Below are 16756 nucleotides of genomic sequence, written 5' to 3' on the forward strand. Positions count from 1 at the left end.
CCGAGAGACTGAAAAACAGCTTCTATCTCAAGGCCATCAGACTGTTAAACAGCCACCACTAACATTGAGTGGCTGCTGCCAACACACTGACTCAACTCCAGCCACTTTAATAATGGGAATTGATGGGAAATGATGTAAAATATATCACTAGCCACTTTAAACAATGCTACCTAATATAATGTTTACATACCCTACATTATTCATCTCATATGTATATGTATATACTGTACTCTATATCATCTACTGCATCTTTATGTAATACATGTATCACTAGCCACTTTAACTATGCCACTTTGTTTACATACTCATCTCATATGTATATACTGCACTCAATACCATCTACTGTATCTTGCCTATGCCGCTCTGTACCATCACTCATTCATATATCTTTATGTACATATTCTTTATCCCCTTACACTTGTAGTGTTGTGTTGACTCTCTTGTTGCGATGTGTTTTTTGCCCTGTATTTATATTGTATTTATTATTATTATTTATTATTATTACTATTATTTTAAAAATTAAAAATAATCCCAGGCCCCGTTCTCGCAGGAGGCCTTTTGCCTTTTGTTAGACCGTCATTGTAAATAAGAATTGGTTCTTAACTGACTTGCCTAGTTAAATAAAGGTTAAATAAAATAAAATAAATAAAATGTCGAGATCCAAATCACAGCATCCTATCCGCTCTCTCCACGAGCCAAGGACGATGTATCCCCCTTTTTCCTCCAGTCTTTCGTTACCATGGGGATGACGTCAGGTTGCACCACCGATTCGGCCCAGTAGTAGCAGGAGAGGCGTGTCCATCAGACAGTCAGCTGGGTAAGAAGACAAAGAGAGTCCTCCAAGCCCAGTACCTTCTCGTTCCACCGTCGAATCTTCACAGCTAACGCCCTTCCTTCCATCCAAAATGCGCGAAATAGTGCATCTGCAAGCCGGACAGTGCGGAAACCAGATTGGAGCCAAGGTATTACTCTTCTCTTGTTTGTATATCAATAAAATAGATTGCTTCATTTGGGGATTGCATGCGACCTAGATAAACCTCTCGTTCTCTCTGCGTAGTGCGTAGCTAAATTAAGAATGGCCGCTTGTAATCCACCCATAAGACTGCATCCTCGATGGGCTATAATAGGCCTATAGGCTACCATGGGCGAAAAATGCATGGTCATTCCGTGAACAAGATAAACTACATTTTAATCGATGTTGCATACGATATGCCATGTCCTGATTTAATTATTTTTTTATTTTATTTTTTCCGCTGATTCATTCTCAATGGTTATTTGGGGTCCTTGTAATATGGGCGTTGAAGGTAAATATATGGTAGCCCACTAGAATACCTCCGTTCTCCCTCTTATGACATTACATATTCAACCGGATTAATATTTCGGTCTAAGTGGCATTTTAATGCTTAATTTGAAGCATTTAGACGATAACATAATGATGTAAAGGGAATATTTAATGCAAGTCATGCTATTTGTGTTGCTCTTGAAAAAGGTAAATGTCCACGCAACAGAAAATACACATTGCATTATCTATTTATTTATATTCTAACTTGCGTTTTAAATGGATGCTTCTGTGTATTGCTATTGCCTTGCATCTCCTCCCCCTGTACCCTCTCTCTCTCACTCTCACTCTCATTCTCTCTCGTCTCAGTTCTGGGAGGTGATCAGTGATGAGCATGGCATCGACCCGACTGGAACCTACCATGGAGACAGCGACCTGCAGCTAGACAGGATCAATGTGTACTACAATGAGGCCTCAGGTACAGTATGCACATTATATAGCATTGCATACATAAACCACAATGTCTCCAATTATTGAAACATGCGCAATTAATTAAACGTCTGTTTTAATTAGGAAAAATTAACCGATTACACTTATACAAACAAATAATACATATATAAAACATGTACAGCAACAATAGTTTCAGTATGCCCAACATTTCCCTATTCTTATTTTATGTACATATTTTTTTTCATTCCTTTACACTTGTGTGTATAAGGTAGTTGTTGTGAAATTGTTAGATTACTTGTTAGATATTGCTGCATGGTCGGAACTAGAAGCACAAGCATTTCGCTACACTCACATTAACATCTGCTATCCATGTGTATGTGACAAATAAAAGTTGATTTGATTTTGATTTGATTTTTCAGGTGGGAAGTATGTCCCCCGTGCCATCCTGGTGGATCTGGAGCCGGGCACCATGGACTCTGTCAGGTCTGGCCCCTTCGGACAGATCTTCAGGCCAGACAACTTTGTCTTCGGTGAGTGGTTGGTTTGGTAGTCAGTGGAAATATGAGATTTGGTGGCAGACTACTAATGTAATCTTGTCCAGGAAATAATGGGTTATGACACTTCTGTCTGCAGGCCAGAGTGGAGCTGGAAACAACTGGGCCAAGGGCCACTACACAGAGGGAGCAGAGCTGGTAGACTCTGTCATGGATGTAGTGAGGAAGGAGGCAGAGAGCTGTGACTGCCTCCAGGGTTTCCAGCTCACCCACTCCCTGGGTGGGGGTACTGGCTCTGGCATGGGCACCCTGCTCATCAGCAAGATCCGCGAGGAGTACCCTGACCGCATCATGAACACCTTCAGCGTGGTGCCCTCTCCCAAAGTGTCCGACACAGTGGTGGAGCCCTACAACGCCACCCTCTCTGTGCATCAGCTGGTGGAGAACACAGATGAGACCTTCTGCATTGACAACGAAGCCCTCTACGACATCTGCTTCCGCACTCTCAAGCTCACCACACCCACCTATGGAGACCTCAACCACCTGGTGTCAGCCACCATGAGTGGAGTGACCACCTGCCTTCGTTTCCCTGGCCAGCTCAACGCCGACCTCCGCAAACTGGCTGTCAACATGGTGCCCTTCCCCCGCCTGCACTTCTTCATGCCCGGCTTCGCCCCCCTCACCAGCAGGGGGAGCCAGCAGTACCGCGCCCTGTCCGTGCCTGAGCTCACCCAGCAGATGTTCGACTCCAAGAACATGATGGCGGCCTGCGACCCCCGTCACGGCCGTTATCTCACCGTGGCCGCCATCTTCCGTGGCCGCATGTCCATGAAGGAGGTGGACGAGCAGATGCTCAACGTCCAGAACAAGAACAGCAGCTACTTTGTGGAATGGATCCCCAACAACGTGAAGACCGCTGTCTGCGACATCCCACCCCGCGGCCTCAAGATGTCTGCCACCTTCATCGGCAACAGCACAGCCATCCAGGAGCTGTTCAAGCGTATCTCTGAGCAGTTCACTGCCATGTTCCGTCGTAAGGCCTTCCTTCACTGGTACACTGGAGAGGGTATGGATGAGATGGAGTTCACTGAGGCTGAGAGCAACATGAATGACCTGGTGTCTGAGTACCAGCAGTACCAAGATGCCACCGCTGAGGAGGGCGAGTTTGAAGAGGAGGGAGAAGAGGAAGCCGCCTAAACCATCCCGTCACTCAACTGCCAAACAGTCTATCACTCCCCTCCGTCCTGTCCCCAAAGCACAACTTGATTGATTTAAATTAATGTTAAAGAAAAGGAAACTCCGATTTGTGATAATTAAATGAATGTGCTCAAGCATCTCTTCAGTGGTTCCCTTCAGTCTAATTAGTATCCTGTAAGGTTTTCAGGTCTCATCCTAGAAGTCAGAGGGTATTCTAACATGAGGTTTCTTATGAAAGCAGCAAGCTGTAACTCGATGTCTAAATTGAATTATGTGAATAAATTAACAATGTGTTCCAATGCTAGGTGTGTTGCTTTACTTAAATAACCCTTTCAATACCTGAGATAATTTTCTGTTTACAAATGTTTTTTTTCTTCCTGTAAAAACATCAGTCCATCATTTGACCTGCTGGTTGTACGTCAGTAAGTGGCACTGACAACCAGCAGGTCAGAATACTTTACACACTTTGGACCATGGTAGGTAAGTTATGGTGCATTGGGAAACTGTTGTGTGCGGGCAAAGAACTGCTGTATTTCAAATGGTGCTGTAATTCCTTTCCACAGAATACAGTACCGTACTGTATTTTTGGAGCGCCAAAACCTTTTTTTTATGTCTCATTAATATATTTTGAGGCGTACCTTGTAAGAGACTATTTTTTTTCACCTGTTAGTGAGAATGCTGTACCAATCTAACTCCTATGTGGTTACAGTGCCCCATCAATTTAAATATACAGGGGATGGATAAGAGTGGTAGCAAGTCTTTAACCTTTAATGTTTGAGCATTTTGCCATGTCCCTTTGGCCTGTTTTGCCCTGTAGTCGCTGCCGGTTTGGAAGCCTGTGATACAAAACACCAAATATTCATTGATATGCTGTCATTTATTTTTTTTATTTCACATTTATTTAACCAGGTAGGCCAGTTGAGAACAAGTTCTCATTTACAACTGCGACCTGGCCAAGATAAAGCAAAGCAGTGCGATAATAAACAACACAGAGTTACACACGGAATAAACAAATGTACAGTCAATAATACAATAGAAAAAAGTCTATATACAGTGTGTGCAAATGAGGTAATATTAGGGCGATAAGGCAATAAATAGGCCGTAGTGGCGAAATAATGACAATTGAGCAAATAAACAGTGGGGTGATAGATGTGCAGAAGATGAATGTGCAAGTAGAAATACTGGGGTGCAAAGGAGAATAAAAAATATATATATATGGGGATGAGGTAGTTGGATGGGCTATTTACGGATGGGCTATGCACAGGTGCAATGATCTGTAAGCTGCTCTGACAGCTGATGCTTAAAGTTGGCGAGGGAGATATGTGTGGGGGTGACCAGTGAAATATACCTAAATTCTTTGTTATTGTACCATGCGTCATTACACTACTTATTTTGACACTATTTAAATTGCAGTAGTTCTACTGCAATATGAAATACATTAACTTACTTACCCCTAGCTCCCTGTAAATTACTGTTAATGTTACAGCAACACCTTTACAGTGTACACAACATCAATGCCAAACCAAGTTTCTTCCTGTGAAGCCTGTGTAAATTGTTGGATTTACATAATGGGATAGGGCTTCACAGGAGGGACTATCTGTTTGATCACACTTGCAGGGTGTTTCTCTTGACCACAGTCGGTTTCAGAATATTGATTTAATAATAGCCTACTACCATCTGCCTCAATCTACCGTATGGTATTTTAAATATGTATTTTTTTGGTTGGTGCCAATATATCATCAGTCCACAGTGTGTGGTTTGTATCTTGTGCTTCACCACTCGTGATTGTGACTACTTTCTGTTACTGGGGAAAATCTCTCATGAACATTATTAGTGGGTTGATGACAATGATACCTTCAGCTCACTTACGATAGTCTATTTTACTGTAAGATGCATGCAGCTATCACTACACCACTCAGTCAGTAGGGTCGGGTGACTGGGCATCACTACACCACTCAGTCAGTAGGGTCGGGTCACTGTGCATCACTACACCACTCAGTCAGTAGGGTCGGGTGACTGGGCATCACTACACCACTCAGTCAGTAGGGTCGGGTGACTGGGCATCACTACACCACTCAGTCAGTAGGGTCGGGTGACTGTGCATCACTACACCACTCAGTCAGTAGGGTCGGGTGACTGGGCATCACTACACCACTCAGTCAGTAGGGTCGGGTGACTGGGCATCACTACACCACTCAGTCAGTAGGGTCGGGTGACTGGGCATCACTACACCACTCAGTCAGTAGGGTCGGGTGACTGGGCATCACTACACCATTCAGTCAGTAGGGTCGGGAGACTGCGCATCACTACACCACTCAGTCAGTAGGGTCGGGTGACTGGGCATCACTACACCCTTCAGTCAGTAGGGTCGGGAGACTGCGCATCACTACACCACTCAGTCAGTAGGGTCGGGTGACTGGGCATCACTACACCACTCAGTCAGTAGGGTCGGGAGACTGCGCATCACTACACCACTCAGTCAGTAGGGTCGGGTCACTGTGCATCACTACACCACTCAGTCAGTAGGGTCGGGTGACTGCGCATCACTACACCACTCAGTCAGTAGGGTCGGGAGACTGCGCATCATTACACCACTCAGTCAGTAGGGTCGGGTGACTGCGTATCACTACAGTCAGTAGGGTCGGGTGACTGCGCATCACTACAGTCAGTAGGGTCAGGAGACTGCGCATCACAACACCACTCAGTCAGTAGGGTCGGGAGACTGCGCATCACTACACCACTCAGTCAGTAGGGTCGGGTGACTGGGCATCATAGGGTCGGGTGACTGCGCATCACTACACCACTCAGTCAGTAGGGTCGGGTGACTGGGCATCACTACACCACTCAGTCAGTAGGGTCGGGTGACGCGCATCACTACACCACTCAGTAGGGTCGGGTGACTGCGCATCACTACACCACTCAGTCAGTAGGGTCGGGTGACTGGGCATCACTACACCATTCAGTCAGTAGGGTCGGGAGACTGCGCATCACTACACCACTCAGTCAGTAGGGTCGGGCCACTGTGCATCACTACACCACTCAGTCAGTAGGGTCGGGTGACTGGGCATCACTACACCACTCAGTCAGTAGGGTCGGGTGACTGGGCATCACTACACCACTCAGTCAGTAGGGTCGGGTCACTGTGCATCACTACACCACTCAGTCAGTAGGGTCGGGTGACTGGGCATCACTACACCACTCAGTCAGTAGGGTCGGGTGACTGGGCATCACTACACCACTCAGTCAGTAGGGTCGGGTGACTGTGCATCACTACACCACTCAGTCAGTAGGGTCGGGTGACTGGGCATCACTACACCATTCAGTCAGTAGGGTCGGGAGACTGCGCATCACTACACCACTCAGTCAGTAGGGTCGGGTGACTGGGCATCACTACACCCTTCAGTCAGTAGGGTCGGGAGACTGCGCATCACTACACCACTCAGTCAGTAGGGTCGGGTGACTGGGCATTACTACACCACTCAGTCAGTAGGGTCGGGAGACTGCGCATCACTACACCACTCAGTCAGTAGGGTCGGGTCACTGTGCATCACTACACCACTCAGTCAGTAGGGTCGGGTGACTGCGCATCACTACACCACTCAGTCAGTAGGGTCGGGAGACTGCGCATCATTACACCACTCAGTCAGTAGGGTCGGGTGACTGCGTATCACTACAGTCAGTAGGGTCGGGTGACTGCGCATCACTACAGTCAGTAGGGTCAGGAGACTGCGCATCACTACACCACTCAGTCAGTAGGGTCGGGAGACTGCGCATCACTACACCACTCAGTCAGTAGGGTCGGGTGACTGGGCATCATAGGGTCGGGTGACTGCGCATCACTACACCACTCAGTCAGTAGGGTCGGGTGACTGGGCATCACTACACCACTCAGTCAGTAGGGTCGGGTGACGCGCATCACTACACCACTCAGTAGGGTCGGGTGACTGCGCATCACTACACCACTCAGTCAGTAGGGTCGGGTGACTGGGCATCACTACACCATTCAGTCAGTAGGGTCGGGAGACTGCGCATCACTACACCACTCAGTCAGTAGGGTCGGGTCACTGTGCATCACTACACCACTCAGTCAGTAGGGTCGGGTGACTGGGCATCACTACACCACTCAGTCAGTAGGGTCGGGTGACTGGGCATCACTACACCACTCAGTCAGTAGGGTCGGGTGACTGTGCATCACTACACCACTCAGTCAGTAGGGTCGGGTGACTGCGCATCACTACACCACTCAGTCAGTAGGGTCGAGAGACTGCGCATCACTACACCACTCAGTCAGTTGGGTCGGGTGACTGCGCATCACTACAGTCAGTAGGGTCGGGTGACTGCGCATCACTACAGTCAGTAGGGTCGGGAGACTGCGCATCTCTGGAACACTCATTGATGAAGACTTCCAAATAACAGCATCCTATCCGCTCTCTCCACGAGCTTAGGATCCCTCCTATCCTCTGGTCTTTGGTTACCATGGGGATGACACCCACCGATTCGGCCCAGTAGTTGAAGGAGAGGCGGGCCCATCAGACAGTCAGCTGGGGAAGAAGAGAAGAAGCTTCCTCCGGGCCAAATCTCGACTGCGGTCCCCTCACTGCCAACGCCCGTCCATCCATAATGCGAGAAATAGTGCATCTGCAAGCCGGCCAGTGCGGTAACCAGATCGGAGCCAAGGTATCATTGTTGACTCATTTGTATTTTACCAAGAAAATAGATTGCTTCATGTGAATTATTGCAGGCGAGCTAGATAAGCCTCTTTTTTTTTTTTTTTTACCTCTGCGTAGAAAGACTGCTGGTAATCCACCCATAAGACTTGTAGAGGAAGCTGGTGCAGAACTGTGTGCGTTATCGATTGGCTATAATATAACATGCATGAAAAATGCATGGTCATTCCATGCACAAAATAAATATGTGTATAAGAGAAATAGGCTAAACAATAGCTATATCCGATTACTATCAGTTTGAATCACTGTTGCATATGAAATGGGCAGATTTGTTATTGTTGCTGCTGACTCATTCCCAATAGTTATTTGGGTCCCTAAATGGACGTGCGGTGGAAGGGAGAGATAACGGTACTAGAATACCATCCTCTCTTTTATGACACAACATATTTAACCTGATAAATATTTAGATGTAAATTGAATTTTAATACATAATTTAAATCATTTAGAGGCTTACATAATGATGTAAAGGGAATATTTAATGCAAATTATGCTATTTGTGTTTCTCACAAAAAGATAAATGTCCATGTAACAGAAAAGACATCGCATTATATCTATTTATTTATACTTTATATTCTAACTTGCATTTTAAATGGATGCTTCTGTGTATTACTATTGACTTGCATCTCATCTCAACTCCTCTCTCTCTCACTGTCTCAGTTCTGGGAGGTGATCAGTGATGAGCATGGCATCGACCCGACTGGAACCTACCATGGAGACAGCGACCTGCAGCTAGACAGGATCAATGTGTACTACAATGAGGCCTCAGGTACAGTATGCACATTATATAGCATTTCATACATAAACCACAATGTCTCCAATTATTGAAACAAACAGAAAAGTGCACAATTGATTAAATAGACTCTTATATCAACAATGAAAAAAAATACTGGCATTCAGAGGTACCCTATTATCACAAATACAGTGCAAATATGCACAGTAATAATTGGTTCAGTACGCCCAATATTTATTTTCTTTTTCAGGTGGGAAGTATGTCCCCCGTGCCATTCTGGTGGATCTGGAGCCGGGCACCATGGACTCTGTCAGGTCTGGCCCCTTCGGACAGATCTTCAGGCCAGACAACTTTGTCTTCGGTGAGTGATTGGTTTGGTAGTCAGTGGAAATATGAGATTTGGTGGTAGACTACTAATGTAATCTTGTCCCGTCAGTGAAGTTGTGGTTTATGACACTTGTCTGCAGGCCAGAGCGGAGCTGGAAACAACTGGGCCAAGGGCCACTACACAGAGGGAGCAGAGCTGGTAGACTCTGTCATGGATGTAGTGAGGAAGGAGGCAGAGAGCTGTGACTGCCTCCAGGGTTTCCAGCTCACCCACTCCCTGGGTGGGGGTACTGGCTCTGGCATGGGCACCCTGCTCATCAGCAAGATCCGCGAGGAGTACCCTGACCGCATCATGAACACCTTCAGCGTGGTGCCCTCTCCCAAAGTGTCCGACACAGTGGTGGAGCCCTACAACGCCACCCTCTCTGTGCATCAGCTGGTGGAGAACACAGATGAGACCTTCTGCATTGACAACGAAGCTCTCTACGACATCTGCTTCCGCACTCTCAAGCTCACCACACCCACCTATGGAGACCTCAACCACCTGGTGTCAGCCACCATGAGTGGAGTGACCACCTGCCTTCGTTTCCCTGGCCAGCTCAACGCCGACCTCCGCAAACTGGCGGTCAACATGGTGCCCTTCCCCCGCCTGCACTTCTTCATGCCCGGCTTCGCCCCCCTCACCAGCAGGGGGAGCCAGCAGTACCGCGCCCTGTCCGTGCCTGAGCTCACCCAGCAGATGTTCGACTCCAAGAACATGATGGCGGCCTGCGACCCTCGTCACGGCCGTTACCTCACCGTGGCCGCCATCTTCCGTGGCCGCATGTCCATGAAGGAGGTGGACGAGCAGATGCTCAACGTCCAGAACAAGAACAGCAGCTACTTTGTGGAATGGATCCCCAACAACGTGAAGACCGCTGTCTGCGACATCCCACCCCGCGGCCTCAAGATGGCTGCCACCTTCATCGGCAACAGCACAGCCATCCAGGAGCTGTTCAAGCGTATCTCTGAGCAATTCACTGCCATGTTCCGTCGTAAGGCCTTCCTTCACTGGTACACTGGAGAGGGTATGGATGAGATGGAGTTCACTGAGGCTGAGAGCAACATGAATGACCTGGTGTCTGAGTACCAGCAGTACCAAGATGCCACCGCTGAGGAGGGCGAGTTTGAAGAGGAGGGAGAAGAGGAAGCCGCCTAAACCATCCCGTCACTCAACTGCCAAACAGTCTATCACTCCCCTCCGTCCTGTCCCCAACTCCATCCCTTCATCCTTACCATCTGCTTTCTCTCAAGAAGGCAGATGTTCCTAAATTAATTGAATATGTTTCCACATTAGACAGTGATCTTACCAGATAGTAGTAAACTGTTGACATTATGTTGTTGTTGTATGTTGGAAATCCACTGAATTGTTTCCATATTCCTACATTCATCTCATCATTGCTTTGCAGAATTAAAAGCAAGTGATTTTAAAGTTCAAATTAAATTGGTACTTACTCTATGTTTTTATTGTTTTTATTTGATGAGTGTTATAAATAATTAATAATTAATCTGGTCTTGATTATTGTACAACATGAAATTGACACACTAGGTCAAAGTTAGCATGTACAATTACAGTATGTTCACATACTGTAAATATATGAATTTGAAGCCATGAGCCCAAAATGTCAAAGGTAAAAGCAGATTTACAAACCAGAAAAGGCCAACCACAGTTGCACACTGGGTTTGTGAGGGAGCATTAACTATAGGCTGAAGACAAACTGCACTGCCCACTATGGGTTCATGCCAATGAGTTAGTAGCAATAAACTGCATTGGAATGCATTCATAGAATGTAACAACAGGAGAAATGAGACTGACGTATAGTGACCGTTAAAGACAGAAAGATTTGGATTCATTGTTTTCAGCAGTCATCACTTCCCAGCTCCTGCAGTCAGTTGCCGCTGGCTAATAATTCTGACTGAAGCTATTTTGTCAATCACAGCTTCACCGAAAGCTGACTAGTAAGGTCTGCATGCTGAGCAAGTGCGTTATTTCTCATACACTTCACACTCACCATTTTAGGGATGTCTGATACATGATGTCAGCTTATACGATGCTCTGTCATCTGCTTTTTCCCTCTCGTTAATTCCTCATAGAAGTCTGGTTGTGTTTTCACAAGAGAGAGAGAGAGAAGCAAGTCTTGACATCATCTGATCAAAGTCCAGCACTGATTATGCAAAGAAAATCTACTGAGGTGGCCAATTCTAAAAATGACTATTGGTATTTATTTAAAATGTAGGCTACAAAAGATAAATATGTCATGACATTGTATAACAACTCTACATGATGAGAATTGAACCCCATCATAGGCTTTTCAAAATACAAACAGCGTACTGGTAAGAACACACATAGAAGATATGATCTAATGTAGTATCACAGTTCAGCCAATGTTAAATGAATGTTAAATTCTGAAATACTACAATACAATTATTCAAATGTAAACATTCATTTTGTGCTTAAATATGATTAATAATGACATAATTATTTGTTCTGCACACAGTATCCGCAAACAGAATATCCCACTGGGAGAAATGTTTTCCAGATAATATTAGCTTACAGTGTCATTATCTGTAAAGCTATATACAGGACTGATTCAGTAGTGAGACATGTATTGAGGTAAGTAATCAGTGTAAAAATCTAGACAATTAAATGCTTTTCTGACAATCAATAGTGGTTAAACAAATATTATTGCACGCTATAAATTTAAGTAATCTATAAGGCATTTATACAAACATATACATTACATTCCAATATAATTTTTGACATGTATCAAGGCAGCACAGGTAACAGCAGTCTGCTTACGGTTATAGCAGTTAAGACTGTATCCAGTCTTTTTGTAGCTGTTGAGAGAGCCAAATTGCCTAGACAGAGGACTGAAATACTCAGACTGAAATGTATTTACCAAAGACGAGTATGAGCAGGGACTGAATACTGGTCCTCTTCCATCTAGTGCAGGTGATGGTTTGTTTCCAGTATGACCATTTGAATGATTGTGTACATGTCTATCCCATTCAAATATTCCAGTGCTATTAAATAACACACCATAGAGAAAGCAGTCAGAGCCCCATGAACCTTAGTTCTAGTTGTTCTAGTTACAAACGGTGGTATTTGCTGTAGCTATCCCAACGTCTGTGTCCAGGTCCTGTACTAGCACTAGTCCATGTGCTTGCAGTACGTACAGTACACAGTGCCCGGGCCCTCCTCTTCCAGGGCTAGGTGCTGTGTACCTCTTGTCCCATCCTGTATCTATCAACGTTGTGTCATGACCCTCTAATATCTAGGTAATCATCAGCTCTTTAGGTGGAGCTTCTACAGTCATCAGGATTTTTCTGTTGCTTGGATGTACAGGACAGGTGTTGAGAGACTTCTGAGAGACTAGGCTCAGATGAGTCTCTCCTCCTTGGGCAGTTTGAGTGCGTCTGGTGTCTCAACACTGCTGGCCCCCGTCTGCTCCTCAGCACTGGGCCGGTACGTCCCCTCCGTCTGCCTCTTCTTCCTCACCACGCAGAAAAGCCACACTAGCACAGCAGATGCTATGGCCAGCAGCCCCAGTATAACAGTCGGGGCCACAATAGCTGCAATGTTGGGTCCCTAGATGCAGAACAACACAGGTGTAGTAGTCATTCTCAGAAATAAAGCTCTGGATACTTCTGGTTTAAGTTCCTCTAACAAAAACAGAGATAAAGATATCAGCAGTTTACTCACTGGGGCAGTTGTGTTAGAGGGTAGACTATTAGTTGTGTTGTCCCCTGTAGAAAACATTAAAGATTACCACTCAGGTCATTGTAATAGTTTGCTACAACAATTCAAATAGACCCTCTCTTTGATCAATGTAGCATAACACAATAGGATTGAACAATGTGGAAAAACAGGTCATTTTAAAATTCCACACTGTATACCAAGTGCAGGTGATAGAAATGACACGTGTGGTGCTCTGAGGCAACAACCTAATGTCCAACCATGACCACATACCAGAACAACATGCAAATGTAAAAGCATGTATATGAGTATTGTTTGTATTATTTTTTAGTTGTATTGTTTGTATATCGTTGTATTTTAAATTTGTGACTGTTTCTGTGTTTTGTTACTTTTCATGTTTTGTGTTTTTTGTGGACCCCAGGAAGAGTAGCTGCAGCTTCTGTAAAAGCTAATGGGGATCATAATAAACACATGAGCAAACGTTTTAACACATCAAGTTACTTAAATACAGTTAAGAGTCATTTAATTACAGCCTAGGAGGAGAGGGAAACAAAACAGAAAGGTGGAAGTTGATGTCATTTTTAGATTGATAGATTGACAACATAATAGCCTATTGCAATGCGATGGGATCACTGAGTTCCTCAAGTCCATTGCTTTTTTTCAGGCACTTTCTCCATGACAAGCCATGTGATTACTCTGTGACATCCCGCACAGTAACTACTTGAATGTAGGAGAGGGGGAGGAGAGGACATGGAATGCGGCCTTTGCCCGTGGTCAGTGAAGCTCAGCCCCTGAACAGTTTTACTAGTTGAAGTATCTGGAAAAGCACTATTATATTTTGGTTACCATGTCAGTGCGGTGTCAAAGTGATTATTGACTATTAATTCACAGTAGATGTCTTGCTTAGAAAACTTCAACGCCCATTTAGGGATGTCAAACTCAGTTAATGATTGGCTAATGCAAATAGTGAAATAGTAAACTCTCCCAGGGGCAACAGTACACCTTGATAACAAAAAACAAGGGGAGTTTTTTGGGGGGAGGGGCACAACTTTTGCTCAAAATGAGAGCAGTGACAGCCTGATATGTTTATTGTAGCAAACTAACTACAGTTGACATTACAGCTTGGAGGTGTCTGCATTGGAATGCAGCCATTGTTCAGTGCTGTCCCATGATCAGAAAATCAGAAGAGCACTCAGAACGACCACTAAGGGCTGCTTTATCTATTGTTTCTTGCTGGGTAATATACAGCTATAATGCATTGTGAAAACGTTCTATAAGCACATACAACCCCCTTATAACATCTTACTATCATCTGATAATGATCCTGACTAACAGTTCAGTGCACTGACAAATAGCAGTGTAAAATACAACACATAAGGGCTCATACGTACTTTATAACCAGTAATAAAGCATTACAGATACAAGCATTATGTATTACCATACGTCTATCAGAGAAATCACATGTCCGCAATAGGAAAAGTGGGTGTACCAGAGCTTTTCATACCAATGGTTCCTACCCAAAGCTCTCACGCATTACGAAATATTTGTACAACCTGTTGGCCTGTTACTGCATGCTTTAGTTTTTTATTGAGTAATGCCTAGAATTGTGTGCACCCTGCTTTTGTGTTTTTGTGCATATTGTTCCAAGTACAGTACATATTGTTCCAAGTACAGTGCATATTGTTCCAAGTACAGTACATATTGTTCCAAGTACAGAGACAATCTAGTATGGTGGTGATGGGGTTATTTCACAAGAAGGATGGGGGGGGGGGTTGTAGAGGCGGTGGCATGACTCACCCACAACCCAGGAAGGATTACTCCCCAAGACCAGGAGTAGGACACTCCCAGTCAGGAGACCAGGCCAGGCTGCGATGTCTGGGAGCAGTGCCATCTCCATTCAAACCAATGGGTTCTAAAGAGGGTAGACCATCAGCAAGGGGACGCCTGGACATCAGGTCGGGGCCATATCATCAGGAGTAGTGCTCAGCAGACAAGCACACCGGCGTCAGTCTCCAGGGCCGCTCTAGAGAGATGAAGGTGATGGTGTTAAAGAAAAAAGAACCGTTCATAAGGAGCCACACTGAGCCCGAGTCTCTATTGAAACCCCAATGTTATTGAGTCTGGTTCATAATGTGACATAAAATGTAAGAGAAGATGAAATCATAACAGCTTTCTATACTTCATTCTGCATAGAATCATTGTAAGTCCCAGGAGACACAATTATCCCATACCATGACAATACAATGAATCAAGTTATTATAAACATTTCAGACTGTCAGAAACTGTCCAACCGGAAATTGATAGGGCTGCAGGTAGCCTAGCGGATAAGAGCGTTGTGCCAGTAACTGAAAGGTCGCTGGTTAGAATCTCTGAGCCGACTAGATTAAAAAATCTGACGATGTCCCCTTAAGCAGGGCACTTAACCCTAATGGCTCCTGGAAGTCGCTCTGGATAAGAGCATCTGCTAAATGTCTAAAATGTACATTTGACCATAGAGGCAAAATTACAATTGTGATTAATTCAGCACCGTGTCGAAAAATGACCACCCCCGTTTAAGGTTGGCTGATTTAGTAAAACTAGTGGTGTATGTGAACAATTGCACCTGTTCAGGGAGGTGGGGAGGGAGGGCATTGAGATAACAAATGACAATTCATAAATCATAGTCTTAGTAAATGTTGTGAAAGTAGCATCCTATCGAAATAAAAGTATTGTAAAGTATAGGATTTATAGTGCCCCATAATTAATTTCCAATACTTCCAAGCCATTTTATGTAAAGAGAAACTGCACTCCTGCTCCACAACAAATTAGTCGATCTAATAATACAAGAAGTATAGAATTGTATTATAGATAGACCTGTACAGATCATTATACACACCTTTTCACCGAATAATGTTGATATCCGTTAGGCAACGGGGATCAATCCAACTCCTTGCGAAAAAAACACCGTCTCGCTTCCGCCGCCTCACCTAAACGAGTGAGTGGGTGAACCGAAACTGGATCATATGTCAGGACGTGTTTATGAATAAACCTCTCCCAACAATGTCTGAAAAATAATCTGCAAACTAAATCCGATCGCAAAGCCGTTTTACTGGCTGAATGGGTTTATTTTGATATATCTCATATTAGACTACCTGTATAGGTTTAACTATGTAAAACAGTTTTTTTTTATTCCCTCTTCACGTCGCCCCTATGGTCACATGGTTCACTTCAGTCTCATGTTACAGTACCTGAGCCTAGTATCAACCTGTGGCACAGGAGACAGATACCCTTTGTATGATGAGGCACCAGACTAGTGGACAGAAATCCACCTGCTCAATGGAGCCTACTTCCTCCCATTGCTCATGCTCTCTCACTCATTATGGATCCTTTACTATTAGAGTTCTATGGGACCCTTTCTCAAGTTCTACACTGTTCTACTGATGTATGTCTGAAGCCTTGAAAGTGTTCATCTACCTTTTTTCCATCTGCAAAAGAAAGATAAAAGGCTGTGGAATATGTTCAGGCCCAATGAGTAAACACTGAACAGTTTGAGAAACTTTGGGCTGCATTTTTTAAATCCTGTATTTTAAGGGACACATGTTTCATGTGAGTGCATGGTGAGAATTTGTTTGCAGTTTTAGGACCTCTAGCGGAGAGAAATTATATTTTTCTAGCTGGCCCTATCCTCAAAGCAAGATAAAAAGAATCCTGAAATACCATAAGCACAGCTAATCATGGTCCCTTAATCCTTGCCTAATCGCAGTTTCATCTAGGCCTATGCCAGAATGTGACTGAAGACTGGCATAGAAAACACAATCTGATCAATGTATGATTCTA

At 44.7% G+C, this 16756-nt stretch overlaps 3 protein-coding genes across 3 annotated transcripts; 2 read left to right on the forward strand and 1 right to left on the reverse strand.

Annotated features, from left to right (window-relative positions):
• Positions 1-767: 767 nt before the first annotated feature.
• LOC139421527 (tubulin beta-4B chain-like) lies at positions 768-3719 on the forward strand. The gene is made up of 4 exons (XM_071172508.1): positions 768-962; positions 1649-1757; positions 2149-2259; positions 2363-3719. The coding sequence occupies exons 1-4, from the start codon at positions 906-908 to the stop codon at positions 3418-3420; spliced, it is 1335 nt and encodes a 444-aa protein (XP_071028609.1). The 5' UTR covers positions 768-905; the 3' UTR covers positions 3421-3719.
• Positions 3720-7807: 4088 nt separating this feature from the next.
• LOC139421529 (tubulin beta-4B chain-like) lies at positions 7808-10682 on the forward strand. Its single transcript, XM_071172510.1, has 4 exons — positions 7808-8097; positions 8805-8913; positions 9128-9238; positions 9345-10682. Exons 1-4 carry the CDS (start codon positions 8041-8043, stop codon positions 10400-10402), a joined length of 1335 nt encoding a protein of 444 aa, XP_071028611.1. The 5' UTR covers positions 7808-8040; the 3' UTR covers positions 10403-10682.
• A 761-nt stretch (positions 10683-11443) lies between these two features.
• On the reverse strand, positions 11444-16083 carry LOC139421530 (protein crumbs homolog 3-like). The gene is made up of 4 exons (XM_071172511.1): positions 15816-16083; positions 14738-14963; positions 12947-12990; positions 11444-12832 (listed from the first exon to the last, which is right to left on the reverse strand). Exons 2-4 carry the CDS (start codon positions 14835-14837, stop codon positions 12623-12625), a joined length of 354 nt encoding a protein of 117 aa, XP_071028612.1. The 5' UTR covers positions 14838-14963; positions 15816-16083; the 3' UTR covers positions 11444-12622.
• Between the last annotated feature and the right edge of the window lie 673 nt (positions 16084-16756).

Source organism: Oncorhynchus clarkii, chromosome 12, assembly GCF_045791955.1.
Source record: "Oncorhynchus clarkii lewisi isolate Uvic-CL-2024 chromosome 12, UVic_Ocla_1.0, whole genome shotgun sequence".
Taxonomy (NCBI): Eukaryota; Metazoa; Chordata; class Actinopteri; order Salmoniformes; family Salmonidae; genus Oncorhynchus; species Oncorhynchus clarkii.